The sequence below is a fragment of the Chiloscyllium punctatum genome, chromosome 36 (assembly GCF_047496795.1).
Source record: "Chiloscyllium punctatum isolate Juve2018m chromosome 36, sChiPun1.3, whole genome shotgun sequence".
In the NCBI taxonomy this organism is placed as follows: domain Eukaryota; kingdom Metazoa; phylum Chordata; class Chondrichthyes; order Orectolobiformes; family Hemiscylliidae; genus Chiloscyllium; species Chiloscyllium punctatum.
In genome coordinates this window covers 12,842,255-12,861,068 of record NC_092774.1, presented here as the reverse complement: position 1 = coordinate 12,861,068, position 18,814 = coordinate 12,842,255, and the positions used below count along the sequence as shown (strand labels likewise).

The window sequence follows — 18,814 nt, the reverse complement described above, 5'->3', positions numbered from 1 at the left end:
TATTCATGAACTTATCCAAATTTCTTTTAAACGTCGTTACTGTATCTGCATCCACCACTTCCTCTGGACATTTAGTCTGCATGTGAACCACTCTATAAAAAAATTGTGCCCTTCAAGTCTTTTTAAAATCTCTTTCTCCTGTCACCATCAAAATTTGCTCCCTAATCTTGAAGCCCCAACCCTAGGGGAAGAACACCCGTCGTTCACCTCATCTCTCTCCTCATGATTTTATAAACCTTGATAAGGTCACATCTCCTCCTCCTATGCGCCAGTGAAAAAGTCCCAGCCCATCCACCTAGATGCAGGTAGATCCATATCCAGTCATGATCAGTTCAATGCTGGTCCCAATTCTCTCTCTCGGTGTCCAGGACAGCAAGAGACCACAAGACACAGGAGCAGAAATTAGGCCACCAGGTCTGCTCATTCCATTCAATCATGGCTGATATGTTTCTCAGTTACATTCTTCCGCTATAAGCAAAGTGAAAATGGAGGGAGTGAGTGTGGGATGGAGATTTTCAGCTTCCAGGGAATAAAAGAGAAAGAGTTCATTATAAATTAGAATTTATGGGATCGGCTGATGAGCCGAGGAGTGTCAGTTGGAGTTTAATTTAGAGAAATCAGAGGTTTGTATTTTGGTCAAGCAATCCAGGCAGGACTGACACAGTTAAGGGGAGTGTTGCAGAATAAAGAGACCTTGGAGTGCTCGAGTCTCAGGTGGATAGAGTAGTGAAGGCAGCGTTTGGTTTGCTTTCCTTCATTGCTAATAGCATTGAGAATAGAAGTTGTGAGATCATGTTATACACACTTCCCACTCGAACGTGTTATCTACCTGCTGAACTGTTTTTAGTGAATATAATCCACACCTCCCGCTGCTGCCATAACGTGGTTTGTTTGGAAGCCCTAGCTTTCAGAGTGATTAGATTTATTTTAGATTTTATTACTTACAGTGTGGAAACAGGCCCTTCAGCCCAAACCGACCCTTCGAAGAGCTACCCACCCAGACCCGTTCCCCAACATTTACCCCTTCACCTAACACGACAGGCAAATTAGCGTGGCCACTTCACCTAACCTGCACATCTTTGGACTGTGGGAGGAAACCCACGCAGACACGGGGAGAATGTGCAAACTCCACACTGACAGTTGCCCGAGGTGGGAATTGAACCCGGATCTCTGGCGCTCTGAAGTGCTGCTGCTGCTTCAGGTGGTTGTGGAGAATAAGATCATGATTCGACTATTTATAGCCAACGGAGTCCAATTCATGGAGATGTGATACATTAAACAATTTAGATTCAATCTTCCATCTTTTAGAATCTGTTCTTTGGTATGTTAATCCCAGAACCTGTTTTCAGTAACTTTCTCAAGAACGTAATTTAAATGCATAGCTTTTCTATCAAAAATGTCAGGCTGACTCGACATTGGGACCAAGACAGAATTCGACCCTATTGGTGGGTAGGCTGGGACTTTTTTCACTGGAGCACAGGAGGTTGAAAGGTGAAGGTATCGGGTGCCTCATTAGCAAGTTTGCAGATGACATTCAGATTGATGGAAAATCAGATAGTGAAGGGGACTGTCAGACGCTTCAGCAGAATATAGATCGGAGAGTTGGGAAGAGAAATGACAGATGGAGTTCAACCCAGACAAATGTGAGGTGATGCATTTTGGAAGATGCAATTCAAGAGCGAGCTATACAGTAAATGGAAAGGTCCTGGGGGAAATTGATGTACAGAGAGAGCTGGGTGTTCAGGTCTATTGTTCTCTGAAGGTGGCAAATGCGTGTCAGTAGAGTGGTCAAGGCAGCATACAACACACGTTCCATCATCGGACGGATTGAGGAAAAGAGCTGGCAGGTCATGTTAAAGTTATATAAGATTTTGGTTTGGCGCATTTGGAATACTGCGTACAATTCCGGTTGCCAGATTTCCAAAAGGATGAGGATACGTTTGGAGAGAGTGCAGAGGGGGTTCACCAGGATGTTGCCTGTTATGGAGAGCGCTAGCTATGAGGAGAGGTTGAGTAGATTAGGATTATTTTCACTGGAAATAAGGAGGTCGAGGCGGGGTGGGGGGGTTCCTGATTGAGGCCGAAAAACCATGAGAGGTGTAAACGGGGTGGATAGGGAGAATTATTTTCCCAGAGGAGAAGACTTAATTACTCAGGGTTACGAGTTCAAAGTGAGAGGGGAAAGGTTTGAGGGAGATCTACATGGAAAGTTCTTTACAGAGAGGGTGGTGGGTGCCTCGAATGCATCGCCAGGGGAGGCAGTAGGGGTGGGATCGATAGTGTCATTTAAGATGTATCTAGACAGATACATGAATGGGCAAGGAGCAGAGGGATACAGATCCTTAGAAAATAGGCGGCAGGTTTAGATAGAGTATCTCGATCAGCATAGCCTTGGAGGGCTGAAGGGCCTGTTCCTGTGCTGTAGGGTTCTTTATTCTCTTTATAGAGGTTTCCAAAATCAGGCTCACTGCCTTTATTCCTGATGAAGGGCTTTTGCCCGAAACGTTGATTTCGCTGCTCGTTGGATGCTGCCTGAACTGCTGTGCTCTTCCAGCACAACTAATCCAGTGCCTGCAGATTGTGCAGTCTTTCAGCAAAGTAGAATGTTTAGGGTGCAGGTTTGTTCGCTGAGCTGTAGGTTTGATATCCAGACATTTCATTACCTGGCTAGGTAACATCATCAGTGGTGACCTCCAAGTGAAGCGAAGCTGTTGTCGCCTACTTTCTATTTATACGTTTGTCCTGGATGGGGTTCCTAGGATTTGTGGTGATATCAAAGTTATGAAGAGAGATACATATTTTGTTTAACCAACTACAATGGCAGTGCAGAGAATTTCAGAAAAGTGCAATAAATATTTACTTTTTACCCCTTATTCAACTCATTCAAGAATTTCAAATTGAATCTGAGCTAACTTGAGAGCAAATGGAAACATTCGTTTGTTAATAGACTCACCATATATTATGAAAGATCACTTTTATCTAAGTCACAATGTTTAATCCCAAACAGAGCAATTAAGTGCAAAGTTACTTTCAACCATTTAATAAAACACTGCAAATTTCATTTCATATGAAAATACAATCATTTTATAATTTGGATAAGATCTTTACAAAGGAAATATATTAAACAAAATAGCTTTCCTGGGTATCAATATTGACAACAGTTATGCAGCTATTATTTGGCAATTGACCAACTAATTGAAATAGTTTCAGAATAAATGAGCTGCTTCATTATTATACATTGAGGTATTGCATATCTTGGCTCTCACCCAAGTATTCTCCGAAGAAAAAAATGTATCTGGATGGGGACATGAATAGGAAGCATTCAGAGGGATATGGGCCAAATGTTGGCAAATGGGTCACTTGATTAATTTAGGATATCTGGTTGGCCTGGACTGAAGGGTTTGTTTCTGTGTGTCATTACAGACGCCCCTCTTCTGGGATCCCCATACCAGCTGTTATTTTCATGAAATAATCTGACAATTGTTGACTTCCATCAACCTATTCCATCCGGAGAAATTTCCTCTCTCTGCCAAGTGTGGTTCACGTTGGCAAGTTCAATCCTCCTCAGCAAAAAGGCAGAGAGAAAGTAGCTGCTTTTTAAACAGCTCAAGATCAAAGCCCACCCCACCCCCCCCTCCCCCTCCCCCTCCAACCCACCTCACTTCTATACTATTGGTCACCACCAAGTTGTCCCTTTGTAATTGGATCCTTGGTACAGCCTTAACCTGGAGGAAGTATTGCCTCACTCGGCAATTTCAACCCATACCCTGTATCGCACCATCTGCTGCAGTGGGATTCAAACCCGGGACTCCCCGGAACCGGGTTGATAGTCCAGTCGATAATGGCACTCAGCCATCGCGCCTTCAATCCACCTGCGATGGTACATGAACTCCCTGGTGCCTCCGGAGGTTGGTAGAGCTGGTGAAAGCCTTCCCGCACTCTGGGCAGCTGAAGGGCCTCTCTCCTGTGTGGATCTGCTGGTGAGTCAGCAGGTTGGAGGCCTGGGTAAATCTCTACCTGCACTCAGGGCAGCTGAAGGGCCTCTTCCCCCCGTGTGGACCCACTGGTGCCTCAGCAGGATGGAGGAATCACTGAAGGCCTTCCTGCACACTGGGCAGCTGAAGGGTGTCTCCCCAGTGTGGATCCGCTGGCGGGTTAGCTGAAGCCCTTCCCGCAGACGGGACAGGAGAACGGGCGCTCCCTGGTGTGGCTGCGCCGATGATTCTTCAGGACAGATGGGAAACGGAAGCTTTTCCTGCAGTCGCCACACTTCCACCATTTCTCCATGGGGTGGGATTCCTCGGGTTACTCCGTGGCCGAACCTTCAGTTACACACAAACGTGTGAGGAGCCCCTCCCCACCCTGAATTCCACTTCCCAGGCTGTAGACCTGTTTCAGGCTCCACACTCAGTGCGCTGCAACAGTGGGGTCTCTCATCCAGTCCCACTGATGCTGAAAACATCCTCAAACAGGAACCAAAACACTTTGCTCCTTCTCTCAGACTCAGTTGAAAATTGTTTCCGGTCCCGATGGATTGAGCGACTGTCAGACATTGACGTCAAAGTGAGGTCTGCAGACGCTGGAGAGTCAGTGTCAAAATGTGTGGTATTGGAAATGGCCAACAGGTCAGGCAGCATCCGAATCGGAGGAGAGTCAATGTTTTGGGCATAAGGCCTTCATCTGTTGATTTTGAAGCTTCCGTCTTCAGATCTTCAAATACACTGTTAAAAACAGATTACAAAAGTCATCACTATCCGTGCAGGGTAGAAATTCAGAACAAGCAATTCTACTTTCGGTGGAATATTCTTTTCTTTTGCTGTTCCACAAAATTAAAAGCACCATCCCACTCTCCCTTCCCCTCTGTTCTCACTCCACTCTAACTAACTCTCCTGAAGATGCTGAAAAGCAAAAACATCAAGACTAACATCTCTCTGAATTTTGGACACCTCCACCTGAAAGATAATATCTTTCACAACACTGGGATCCTGCTGAGAGTGAGCAGGTCTGATTTTGGGAAGCAAAAAAAAAAGTGTCAATTCAGGGCGAACCTGCAATGCAGCTTCTTGAGGAAGAACCGGACACAAAATGGTTAAGGCCCCGGGAAGGTGGGAGCAAAATGAGACATCAAGGTATTAACACCAATACACTTCAGTCAAACTCTTCTGCTCCCAGTCAGGGCAAAACATGCTCTGAATGTCCAGCCTTCACAACCACACTTCTGCTTTCACTGAAGACAATTAGAATCACACAGCACGGAAACAGATTCTTTGGCCCAACTTACCCGGATATCCTAAATTAACCTAGTCAGATTTGCCATCACTTGCCCCCCTATATGGGCCGGGTGCTGACAGCTGGGACTAAATTGGGTTGGCTCTCTTGTCAGCAAGGACGGAGTTGGACCGAAGGGTCTGTTTCTGTGCTGTACATCTCTATGAGTGCAGTTGCATTTGCCATCACTTGGCCCTGACCCATCTGAACCCTTCATATTCAGATGTCCATCCAGGACCCTTTTAACTTGTCATCGTACCAGCACCCCCACCACTTCCTCTGGCAGCTCACGCCATCGCTCAAGTGACTCCATGTTGAAAGCGTCTGGTCTGGTTCACCAGATGACATCAGGATAATCTCAGATCATTTTCAGATCGCATCGATACTCAGTCAGTGACTTTCCCGATCAGGATGTTGTACGTGATCAAACAGGTCAGTGGGTAGGCGATCCCCCACCTCTTAGTTCAAGTATCTCTACAAGAACTCCCTTGCTGGAGGGTCCCTTGGAGACACTTCAACTGGACTTCATTGAGTTGGAGAAATGAGTTGAGTTGCTATAAATATGTTTTGCTTATTGTTGATGTCTTTTCGAAGTGAATTGAAGCCTACCCTCCTCCGAACACTACTGCTGAGACTGTGGTGAAGATTTTGTTTAAGGAAATAATTCCCCGCTTCAGTATACCTGCGTGCATTAGCTCAGACAATGGACCACACTTTGTGGGTAATATTAACGGAGAACTCTGTTCCCAGCTTTGTATTTGTCGGCAACTGCACGGTGCTTATCATCCTCAGGCGGCCGGCCTTGTTGAATGTTTTAACCAGACTCAAGACTAAACTTGCCAAATTAATGGCCGAGTCTGGCCTCTCCTGGTTATGCTAATCCCTGTGGCCTTATTCCAGATGCGATCCATGTCTGCGGGCAAGACACGACTGTCTCCACCTGAGAGTCTCTCTGGTCACCCCCTCCGTACCCCTTGGAATGATTTGACTCCCTTCTCAGTCCACGTCCACCACATGACCGAAGCAATGATTGGTTATGTTCTTGCTCTATCTAATGTTATGCGTGCCTTTCACTCCCAGGAGCGTGCGGCCTACGGCGATGTTCCCTCCCTTTCAGCCTCGTCACGGGTAGAGCCCGGTTAGTTGGTGCTCGTCAAGAACTGGACTGGCAAAGGTCTCCAACCTCGTTGGGATGGCCCCTTCCAGGTTTTACTTCCCACCCCTACGGCGGTCACAGTCACTGGGCGCTCAGCTTGGGTCCAACTGCACCATTGAGAATTGATTGACCGCACCAATCAAAAGGGGGAGAAGAGGAGGAGAGAATCCTGGAATCTCATGAAAAGGAGTGGACGCTGTCCAGTCGGGTTTTTGAATCCTGCTGTTGTTCGAATGTTAATCTTATTACAGATACTTGAACTAAGAGGAGCGAGTGGTGGTTTATGGAAAATATTCAGCCTGGTGTCTGGTTACTAGTGGTGTGCTACAAGGATCTGTTTTGGGACTACTGCGGTTTGTCATTTTTATAAATGACTTAGATACAGGCATAGGTGGATGGATTAGCAGAATTGGACAGAGAGGTGGCAAATGGAGTTCAATGCAGCTAAATGTGAGGTGATTCACTTTGGGAAGAATAACAGGAAGGCAGTGATCTTGGAGTCCATGTGCATAGATCCCTGAAAGTTGCCACTCAGGTAGATAGTGCTGTGAAGAAGGCATACGGTATGTTAGGTTTCATTCGTAGAGGGATTGAGTTCCGGAACCGCAATATCACACTGCAACAAAACCAAACACGGGTGCGGCCACATTTGGAATATTGTGTATAGGTCTGGTCCCCATATTTCAGGAAGGATGTGGGAAGCATTGGAAACGGTGCAGAGGAGATTTACCAGGTTGTTGCCTGGTCTGGAGGGAGGGTCTTATGAGGAAAGGCTGAGAGAGGGTCTGTTCTCATTGGAAAGAAGGCGGCTAAGGCGGGGATTTGATAGATTCATATAAGATGATCAGAGGACGAGATAGGGTAGACAGTGAAAGACTCTTTCCTAGGATGGTGACGTCAGCTTGTACGAGGGGGCAGAACTACAAATTGAGGGGTGATAGATTTAAGACAGATGTCAGAGGCAAGTTCTTTATGCAGAGAGTGGTAAGGGGGTGGAATGCCCTACCTGCTAAGGTAGTCAACTCAGCCACATTAGGGAGATTTAAACAATCCTTAGATAAGCACATGGATGATTTTGGGATAGTGTAGGGGACAAGCTGAGAACAGTTCAAAGGTCAGCACAACATAGAGGGCTGAAGGGCCTGTTCTGCGCTGTACTGTTCTATGTTCCATGTTCTAAACTTAGTGCAGGAGGCTGAAAGAAATGAGCAGCTTTAAAACAAAAACCTCTTGGAGCTCAAAGCTTTCAATGAGAGTCTGAGCCCAGCGGTAAGTTCAGGTAACCTTTATTGCAACCCAACTTTGTTACAGCATCAGATCCCCCCAGCAAAAATGCAGAGAAAAAGCAGTTGCTTTTTGAACAGCTCAAGGTCAAAGTGCACAAACCACACCTCCCCTGTCCCACCCCCCTCACTGTCTTTACTATTGGCCAGCACCAAGTTGTCTCTTTGTAATTGGATCCTTGGTACAGCCGTAACCTGAAGGAAGTATTGCCTCACTCAGGAATTTTAACCCATACCCTGTCTCCAAGTAAGTGGCTCCCTGCTCATTTGCCAGGAAGGGGCAGTGTAGAGTCAACCAGACTGCTGTGGGTCTGGAGTCAGGTGTAGGCCAGACCGGGTAAAGGATGCAGCTGGAACGACTGAGTGAATCCTTTCCCCCAATGGTGGTTCACTTCCCTAACAAGGGAGAGAGTGAATCAGATGGGGGCTTCTCCCCCCCCCCCCGACCTCCCCCTCCCTGAAACGGTCTCATCGTTAGATTCCGAACTGCACATTTCTGACCGAATACCGATTCTGACATCTGTCGTGGCGGGATTCAGACCCGGGAGTCCCCGGAACCGGGTTGATAGTCCAATCGATAATGGCACTCGGCCGTCACTCCTTCAATCTCCCTGCGATGGCACGTGAACTCGCTGGTGCTTCCGCAGGTGGGAGGAGTAGGTGATGGCCTTCCCAGACTGAGAGCAGGTGAATGGCCTCTCCCTGGTGTGGACCCGCCGGTGCCTCAGGAGGGAGGAAGATGTGCTGAAGCCCTTTCCGCATTTGGGGCAGCTGAAGGGCCTCTCTCCCGTGTGGACCCGCCAGTGGGTCAGCAGGTGGGAGGTATACCTGAAGCCCTTCCTGCACTGAGAGCAGGTAAATGGCCTCTCCCCCGTGTGGACCCGCTGGTGGGTCAGCAGGTGGGAGGAGCAGGTGAAGCCCTTCCTGCACTGAGAGTAACTGAACTGGCTCTCCCTGGTGTGGACCCACTGGTGGGTCAGCAGGGTGGAGGCCTGGGTAAAGGCCTTCCCACACACGGGGCAGCTGAAGGGCCTCTCCCCCGTATGGACCCGCTGGTGGGTCAGCAGGCTGGAGGAATCGCTGAAGCCCTTCCCGCACTGAGAGCAGGTGAACGGCCTATCCCCGGTGTGGACATGCTGGTGGGCCAACAGGGTAGAGGAATTGCTGAAGGTCTTTCCGCACTCGGGGCAGCTGAAGGGCCTCTCCCCGGTGTGGACACGCTGGTGCCTCAGTAGAGTGGAGGCCTGGGTAAAGGTCTTCCCGCACTCTGGGCAGCTGAAGGGCCTCTCCCCCGTGTGGACCCGCTGGTGGGTCAGCAGGGTGGAGGCCTGGGTAAAGGCCTTCCCGCACACTGGGCAGCTGAAGGGCCTCTCCCCCGTGTGGTCCCGCTGGTGGGTCAGCAGGTGGGAGGAATGTATGAAGGCCTTCCCGCAGTCGGTGCAGGGGAATGGCCTCTCCCCGGTGTGACTGCGCCGATGTGTCTCCAGGGCAGATGGGACACGAAAGCCTTTCCCACAGTCGCCACACTTCCACGGCTCCACCACAGGGCGGGATTCCTCAGGTTTCTCCATAGCCACAGCTTCAGCTGCACACAAACACGTGTAGAGCCCCTCCCTGCCGTGAAGTCCCCTTCCCAGGCCGTATAACTGTTCCAGGCTCCACGCACAGTGCGCTGAAACAGTGGGGTCTCTCGTCCAGTCCCACTGATGCTGAAAACGTCCTCGAACAGGAACCAAAAAGTGTGGATCCCTCTCACAGAAATCACAGTCAAAAATAGTTGCGGTCCCGATGGATTGAGAGACTGTCAGACATTGACATCAAAGTGAGGACTGCAGACACTGGAGAGTCAGTCAAAAAATGTGGCGCTGGAAAAGCACAGCAGGTCAGGCAGCATCCGAGGAGCAGAAGAGTCAATGTTTCGGGCATGAGCCCTTCAACCGTTGATTTTGAAACTTAGGTCTTCAGATTTTCATAAACTCTGGAAAAAGAGATTACAAAAGTCATCACTATCAGTGCAGGGTAGAAATTCAGAACAAGCAATTCTACTTTTTGTGGAATATTCTTTTGCTGTTCCATAAAATTGAAAGTACCATCCCACTCTCCCTTCCCCTCTGTTCTCACTCTGCTCTAACTAATTCCCCTGAAGGTGCTGATTCAGGATCTTACATGGGCAGAAAAAGCAAAAACATCAAGACTGACATCTCTCTGAATTTTGGATACCTCCACCTGAAAGTTAATATCTTTCACAACACTGGGATCCTGCTGAGAGTGAGCAAGTCTGATTTCAGGAAGCAAAAAAAATGTGTCAATTCAGCTACAATGCAGCTTCTTGAGGAAGGACCAGACACAAAATGGTTAATGACCCCGGGATAGTGGGAGCAAAATGAGACATCAAGGCATTAACACCAACACACTTCAGTCAAACTCTTCTGCTCCCAGTCAGGGCAAAACATGCTCTGAAAGTCCAGCCTTCACAACCACACTTCTGCTTTCACTGAAGACGATTAGAGTCACACAGCACGGAAACAGACCCTTTGGTCCAACCTGCCCAGATATCCTAAATTAATCTAGTCACGTTTGCCATCACTTGGCCCCTATATGGGCCGGGTGCTGACAGCTGGGACTAAATTGGGTTGGCTCTCTTGTCAGCAATGACGGAGTTGGACCGAAGGGTCTGTTTCTGTGCTGTACATCTCTATGACTCCAGTCACATTTGCCATCACTTGGCCCTGACCCATCTGAACCCTTCATATTCAGATGCCCATCCAGGAGCCTTTTAACTTGTCATCGTACCAGCACCCAACACTTCCTCTGGCAGCTCTCTCCATCACTCAAGCGACTCCACGTTGAAAGCGTCAGGTCTGCTGCAGAACTCCCTTGCTGGAGGGTCCCTTGGAGACACTTCAACTGGACTTCATTGAGTTGGAGAAATGAGTTGAGTTGCTATAAATATGTTTTGCTTATACTTGATGTCTTTTCGAAGTGGATTGAAGCCTACCCTCCTCCTAACGCTACTGCTGAGACTGTGGTGAAGATTTTGTTTAAGGAAATAATTCCCCGCTTCAGTATACCTGCGTTCATTAGCTCAGACAATGGACCACACTTTGCATGTAATATTAACGGAGAACTCTGTTCCCAGGTTTGTGTTTGTCGGCAACTGCACGGTGCTTATCATCCTCAGGCGGCCGGCCTTGTTGAATGTTTTAACCAGACGCAAGACTAAATTTACCAAATTAATGGCCGAATCTGGCCTCTCCTGGACCTACAGCGATGTTCCCTCCCTTTCAGCCTCGTCACGGGTAGAGCCTGGTTCGTTGGTGCTCGTCAAGAACTGGACTGGCAAAGGTCTCCACCCTCCTTGGGATGGCCCCTTCCAGGTTTTACTTCCCACCTGTTGAATCCTGTAGAAAATTAACTCTTAGTGCTTATCTGCAATGGATTGAAATGAATTGCATTTTGGGACTTTATGATGATATTGAGTATCCATTACTGGTTATTAAATACAAACTCTGTAAAAGGAAATATTGATAAAGCTTTACCTTACTTGCTGCAGGCGAGGCTCCAGCGGAGGAAACAGACCGCGGGCACACTTCCGGCTTCGGGATGGCCACGCCCACTGATCCAGGTCCTGGTCCCGCCCCCTCCTCCGCCAACTTCACACGTCAACGCCGCCCCTTCCGAACGCAGCTCGTAAACCCCGCCCCTTCCGAACGCAGCTCGTAAACCCCGCCCCTTCCTGATTCAGGTCATAAGCCCCGCCGCTTCGGGACAAAGCCCCGCCTCTGGGAACCAAACCTCTTTCCCCCTCCTGCACCAAACCCCACCCCTTTGCCGCGATCCCCGCGCGAGTCAAAACCACGCCCCCCTCCCTCACGCGCAACCGCCCACAAAGCCGCGCGCCTCCAGCCTCGCCCCGCCTGCCAGCGCGCGGACCTCACGATACACGTCCATGAGCCCCGCCCACCCGCTAAACCCCGCCCCTTCTGGTAAACCCCGCCCACCCAGGTGTATTTGGAAGCACTAGCTTCTGTAGCGCTGCTCCTTCTGCGGGTGGCTGTGCTGCAGGATCATAAGACACAGAATTAATAGCAAAACATCACAGTGTCTTGCAACCGATGCAATATTTGGCACAAACCTGGACCGCTGCTGATTCCTTCATCTTTCAGAAGGGGTTTGCAGGTTTCAGTTCATCAATATATAAATTCCAGAACTTTAGATCAGATTCCCTACATTGTGGAAACAGGCCCTTTGGCCCAACAAGTCCATACCGACCCACCGAAGAGCAAAACACCCAGCCCCATTCCCCGTCACCGAACAATACAGGGCAATTTAGCGTGGCCAATTCACCGAACCCACACGTCTTTGGACTGTGGGAGGATATCCGCGCAGATGTGGGGGGGGGGGGGGTGGAATTGAACCCGGGGCTCTGGCGCTGTGAGGCAGCAGTGCTAACCGCAAAAAAGCAGGTGACATTTTCTGTTTTTCAGCGGCAGCAGCAATCCAGGAGTGGGGAGTTACTGATTTGAGGTTTTAAATTTGAAGTTGGAGAGCAGAGGTTAATGGGAGAGGAGGGACGACTTATTTGTGTTTCCTTCTGTATAAGTTAGTGGGTACTGCATAACTCAGGGGTATGCACTGGGGCCCAAGTCTCTGGCACAGAGCCTGTCCCTGTTCCACCAGAAGGGAAGGAGGGAAAGGAGGAGAGTGTTAGACATTGGGGACTCGATAGTTAGAGGGTCAGATAGAAGTTTTGTTGGGAATTAACAAGACTCGCGGTTAGTGTGTTGCCTCCCAGGTGCCAGGGTGCGTGATGTCTCGGATCGTATCTTTGGAGTCCTGAAGGGAGAGGGTTTCCAACCCCAAGTCATGGTCCATGTAGGTACCGATGACATAGGTAGAAATGTGAGAAACAGAACTCAATCTCAAATCAATCAGCCTGAGACAAAGCCTTGGAAACAAGAACAATTTATTACAGTCTTACACGTACCGGACGCTTCTGCAATTGAGCAGAAATGTGTGCCAAAACAGAGCAGTTTATAAGTTGCTGAATCACACCTCCCTTTTCCCATCCTATCATAAGCCGATTACATCACTTGTTAGTAATTTTCTTATCTGGCCATCCTGCTGTCCTTGTCTGCATTCTTTGTTCCTTGTTTGTTACAGCTTGTTCTTTTATCCAGTTTCTCTTATCATACTAAAAGCTTTATTGTGAAATGTCCCTGCTGCTTCTTTTTGTGGTCAACTACAACACTTTAAAGTTATTTCCTAGCTTAAAACTATTTTCTTTAAAAGACCCTCTATATTCATTACGTACACTACATGCTACAAGAATTCCGCTTCCCTTCCCCCCACTTCGCCTCCTCTGCAAAAAACAACATTTCTAATCTCCCACAGCAAGAGGGATAGGGATGTAAGGCAGGATTTCAGGGAGCTCGGGTGGAAGCTGAGGGCTAGAACAAACAGAGTGGTTATCTCTGCTTTGTTACCCGTGCCACGTGATAGCAAGGCAAGGAATAGGGAGAGATATCAGCTGAACATGCGGCAGCAAGGATAGTGCAGGAGGGAGGGTTTCAGGTTTTTGGATAATTGGGGCTCATTCTGGGGAAGGTGGGACTTGTACACACAGGACAGTCTTCACTTGAACCAGGGTGGGAAATTTGCTGGTGCTATTCGGGTGGGTTTAAACTAGCTCAGCAGGGGGATGGGAACCAGGGGTGTAGCTGCAATGCACAGGAGGATGAGAGCAGGAAGGACAGGGACAGGATTTCAGGGTCACAGGAATGTGCTGGCAGACAGCGAAGTGGTTTGAAGTGTGTCTACATCAATGCCAGAGTATCCACAATAAGGTAGGTGAGCTTGCAGCACAGATAGGTACCTGGGACTTGGATGTTGTGGCCATTTTGGAGACATGGATAGAGCAGGGTGAGGAATGGATGTTGCAGGTTCCAGGGTTTTGATCTTTCATTGAGAACAGCCAAGGCTGTAAAAGAGGGAGAGGTGTGGCCTTGTTAGTCAAGGATAGTATAACGGTGGCTGACAGAACTTTTGATGATGACTCGTCTACTGAGGTAATGTGGGCTGAGGTTAGAAACAGGTGAGAAGAGGTCACACTGCTTGGAGTTTTTTTATAGGCCTCCACAGAGTTCCAGGGAGGTGGAAGAGAGGATTAGCAAAATTATTCTGGGTAGGAGTGAAAGGAACAGGGTGGTCATTATGGGGGACTTTAACTTCCCCAACATTGACTGTAAATGCTTTCACTCTAGTACATCGTATGGATCAGTTTTTGTCCAGTGTGTGCAAGAGGGTTTTCTGACACAGTATGTCGAAGGGCCGACAAGAGGGGAGGTCACACTGGATCTGGTGCTTGGTAGTGAACCAGGCCAGATGTTTGATTTAGTGGAAGGTGAACGCTTTGGAGAGAGTGACCATAATTCAGTTAGGTTTCATTTTGCGATGTAAAGGAATAGGAACATGCTACAGGTCAAGAGTTATCGATGGGGGAAGGACAATTATAATGCAATTAGGCAAGACTTAGGATGCATAGAATAGGGAAGCAAAATGCAGGGGATGGAGACAATTGAACTGTGGAACTGGTTTAAGGAACAGATATTCTGTGTCCTTGATAGGTATGTCCCTGTCAGGCAGGGAGGAAGTGATAAGGTCAGGGAACCGTGGTTTACAACAGGAATTGCGTCTCTTGTTACAAAGAAGGAGGAGGCTTATGTGTTCATGAGGCAAGATGGTTCAGATGAGGCGATGGAGAATTATAGATCAGCGAGGAAGGATTTAAAGAGAGAGTTAAAAGCAAAGAGAGGACATGAGCAGTCTTTAACACATAAAGGAGAACCCTAAAGCTTTCTATAGGGATGTGAGGAATAAAAGGATGATTAGGGTAGGAATAGGGCCAGTCAAAGACAGAAGTGGGAAGTTGAGTGTGGGCCCTGTGGAGATTGGAGAGGTGTTAATGAATATCTCTCATCGGTCTTCACTCAGGAAAAAGAGAATATTGTAGAGGAGAAGAATGAGGTACGAGATATTAGACTCGAAAGGATCGAGGTTAGTTGCACACAGGTGTTATCAATTCTAGAAGAGGTGAAAGTAGACAAATGCCCTGGGCCGGATAGGATTTATCAGAGGATTCTTTGGGAAGCGAGTGAGGAGATAGTAGAGCCGTTGACTTTGATATTTGAGTCGTTATTGTCTACAGGTTTAGTACCAGAGTGGAGGATTGCAAATGTTGTGCCCTTGTTCAAGAAGGGCAGCAGAGATGACCCAGGTAATTATAGACCGGTAAGCCTTACTTCTGTTGTCGGAAAGCTTTTGGAAAGGAATATTAGAGATAGGATTTATAATCATCTAGCAAGCAACAATTTGATTTCAGAGAGTCAACATGGTTTCATCAAGGGCAGATCGTGTCTCACAAACCTCATTGGGTTTATTGAGAAGGTGACCAAGCATGGAGATGAGGGTAGGGCAGTTGACGTGGTGTACATGGACCTCAGTAAAGGTTCCACCTGGCAGGCTGTTGGAGAAATTGCAGAGGCATGGGTTGTTGTGGGCTCACCCAGTGATAACAGGATGCTGTCAGGCAATTAAGAACGTTTACCTTAGCGTCGGTGAATCTGTGTGAACAGGACACCAAGTGATAACATTCACAGTCGTTCCCTTGTGAAATTAATGATAGTCTTTGAATCTGACCCTGAAACAAGATTGGGTACTATCCATAGCTTTGTAATTAATGGTTGGATCTTGTCCATTATAATGGATTCTTACTTCCCCTTGCAAGCGGGGCATTCACAAAATACATCTTTGCTGTCTTCAGCGTTCAAAAGAGAGAGACAGAGACAGAGACCTGCAATGGATTGAATTGAATTGCATTTTGGGGCTTTATGATGAGAGATTTTTATTCCAGGCTTCCAAAGAGTATGATTTCCAGGACAAACCAAGAGTGAGGCTTTACAGGTCTGAGTTCTCAAAGGATTCCCTGGGCCACCTCAAATCTCCACTTTAACATGGGAGGTAGGACAAAATGGCTTCTGCTTGGCTAACTCGGTGGGACTGAGTCAGGCAGATACGACTCAGAACAAACAAGAAACCTCAGACGGATGTAAGTCCAGTGAAAAAAATTGCAAATGCAGAAGTAACAAATCTGAACCTAACCATCAATCACAGAAGTAATGTTTAATCCTAACCACCAGACAGGACAAATACGATTCCAAGGTTGTCTACAAGAAATTATGCTAGATTAGATTAGATTCCCTACAGTTTGAAACAGGCCCTTCGGCCCAACCAGTCCACACTGACCCTCTGAAGATTAACCCACCCAGAACCATTTTCCCTCTGACTAATGCACCTAACACTATGGGCAATTTAGCATGGCCAATCCACCTGACCTGCACATCTTTGGACTCTGGGAGGAAACCAGAGCACCCGGAGGAAACCCACGCAGACACAGGGAGAATGTGCAAACTCCACACAGACGGTCACCCAAGACTGGAATCGAACCTGGGACCCTGGTGCTGTGAGGCAGCAGTAGCTAACCACTGAGCCACCGTGCCGCCCTAGGCTAAGTCAAAAATGCACGAGGACCTTGCGGGATCTGATTGGTTGTTACTATGTGATCATGCTCAATGTCTGACTCTGAACATTGTACATAAGTTCTATCCAAACTCTGTAAAAGTCGGCAGATTCTTTTGGCACTCAGGCACTCAGGGTCCCAGGTTCGATTCCAGCCTCGGGGGGCTGGCTGTGTGGAGTTTGCACATTCTCCCCGTGTCTGCATGGGTTTCCTCCCACAATCCAAAGATGTGCAGGTTTGGTGAATTGGCCATGATAAACTGCCCATAATGTTAGGTGAATTAATTAGAGGGAGATGGGTCTGGGTGGGCTACTCTTCAGAGAGTCGGTGTGGACTGGTTGGGCCGAAGGGCCTGTTTCCATACTGTTGGGAATCTAATCTAATCCTTCTGGGCTGATCAGAGTCTACCGACCCGGCTGTATCCAAGAATAAACTATTGCTTGTATGATTGACAAAGTCACTTCCAGGTGTGTTTATTGACCAATCCCAGAAATCCAAAGATCCGGACAGCAGTCCAGATCAGAACAACCAGGAAATGGTTAATGTCCCCAGGATGTGGGGAGCAAAATAAGACACCAAGGCGTTAACACCAACACCAGGGGGAACCTGAACATACAGACGTGACAAACACTAGTGGCAAGCCAGAATCACAGATGTACAGCACAGAAACAGTCCCTTCAGTCCATGCTGACCAGATATCCTAAATCAATCTAGTCCCATTTGCCAGCACTTGGCTCATGTCCCTCTAAATGTTTCCCAACATATACCCATCCAGATACCCTTTTAAAGGTTATAATTGTAGCTACCACTTCCTCTGGCAGCTCATTCTTAACACACACCACCCTCTGTACATAGGAGTTCCTCCTTCGGTTTCTTTTCAATCTCACCCTAAACCTATGAGCAACCCCAGATCAAAGATCTTGTCTGTTTACCCTCGCCATGCCCCACATTATTTATACAAGGTTGTGGGGTCATCCCTGTGGGATATAGGTAAAGCACTGTTACTTCTGCAACCATAATTGCTTCTGCAAAGTAAATGAACTAACACCAGGGTATAATTGTTTCAGCCAACAGTGGAGTTAACAAGAATGAAAGCGATATGAATGAAAGCGGCGGGGGGGGGGGGGGGGGGGTGGGGCAGGGGGCAGGGGCGGGGGGGGCAGGGCGGACTCGGATTGAAAATTATTGATTTAAGTGGGGTTCGTTTCTCACAGCACTATGGGTAATCTAGCATAGCCAATCCACCCTAACCTACACATCTCTGGGCACTATGGGTAATTCAACATGGCCAATCCACCACAACCTGCACATCCCTGGGCACTATGGGTAATTCACCCTCTATCAAAACGTTGTCCCTCAGGTTCCTTTTAAATCTCTCTCCTCTCACTTTAAAGATATATGCCCCTGAGCCTTGACTTCCCCTACACTAAGGAAGAGCCCTTCGCTATTCACCTTCCCTCCACTCCACATGATTTTATCAACCTCAATAATGTCACTCCTCAACCTCCTGTGCTCCAATAAATAAAGTCCAAATCTCTTCTTATAACTCAAACCATCTCGTCTTGGCAACCTCCTGGTAAATCTTTACCGAACCCTCTCTCATAGGAAGACTTCTCTTACAGGGTCACCAGAATCGTACTCCGTACTCTACAAGTGGCCTCACCAACATCCTGTACAACCTCAACATGATGTCCCAACTCCGAGACTCAGTGGGGTGAACAATGAAGGCAAGTATGCTTAATGTCTTCTTGACCACCCTGTCTAGCAGCGATGCAACTTTCAAAGAACTGTGTACCTGAACCCCACCATGTCTCTCTTTTACAGCACGACAAAGGGTTGGACCCTTAAATTGTTCATGGGCTTCCCTTCCTTGTTTTAGCCAAACGCAAGCCCTCGCTTTTGATAGCTCACTCATACACACGCTTTCTCTCCAGACACCCACACATACACGCCCCCAACACTCTCTCAGCGTATACTCCATCACGCACTCACTTTACCAAACATGCGCAGACACTTACGTGCACTCTCATGCACAAACTCATCACTTTTTGGGCAAACTTGTATTGGCAGAAATATGTTTGCAGACACATTCTACTTTGCTCAAAAAGTGCACAGTCTGCAGGCAGTCAATCCATGTAATATTTTATAAATTCCTACTTTGGAAATAGAACCAGTCTGATCCAAGATTGGGGTATGACAGACTCGAACCTCACACCTTTAATGCATTGTCTGGGCTGAGATGTCACTTTTTTAAAAAAAAACCTTAAGTCATCTCGAGAATGTGAATTAATAGTAATTCTGGGATTTACAGGTTAATGAACTGAAACCTGAAACTCAGTCGAAAAGGTGAAAGACTGAACAGCAATCTTGGTGTGTTCAATATGTCATTTCAGTTACATGACACTGATCTTTTGCTATAAAATTTGGGTCTTATGATCCTGCTCCACAGTTACATGATGAAGGAGCAGCGCTCCAAAAGCTCATCCTTCCAAATAAACCTGTCGGACTATAACCTAGTGTTGTGTGATT

The 18,814-nt window shown here is 47.6% G+C and overlaps 2 protein-coding genes across 6 annotated transcripts in view; one reads left to right on the top strand and one right to left on the bottom strand.

Annotated features, from left to right (window-relative positions):
- LOC140460736 (uncharacterized) overlaps positions 1 to 18,814 on the top strand; it is a 247,628-nt gene that overhangs the window by 55,999 nt on the left and 172,815 nt on the right. The window lies entirely within an intron of this gene.
- LOC140460757 (uncharacterized) overlaps positions 7,695 to 18,814 on the bottom strand; it is a 216,668-nt gene continuing 205,548 nt past the window's right edge. The window contains exons 1-2 of one of the 5 annotated variants that reach the window (XM_072555420.1): positions 11,247 to 11,291; positions 7,695 to 9,685 (exon numbers count right to left, since the gene is read on the bottom strand). In XM_072555420.1, coding sequence (XP_072411521.1) covers positions 8,310 to 9,278 — 969 coding nt within the window. In that variant the 5' untranslated portion in view covers positions 9,279 to 9,685; positions 11,247 to 11,291 and the 3' untranslated portion in view covers positions 7,695 to 8,309. Of the gene's footprint in view, positions 9,686 to 10,778; positions 11,063 to 11,246; positions 11,292 to 18,814 lie in introns of those variants that run through there. The other 4 variants (XM_072555425.1, XM_072555421.1, XM_072555422.1 and 1 more) reach the window with 4 other exon arrangements.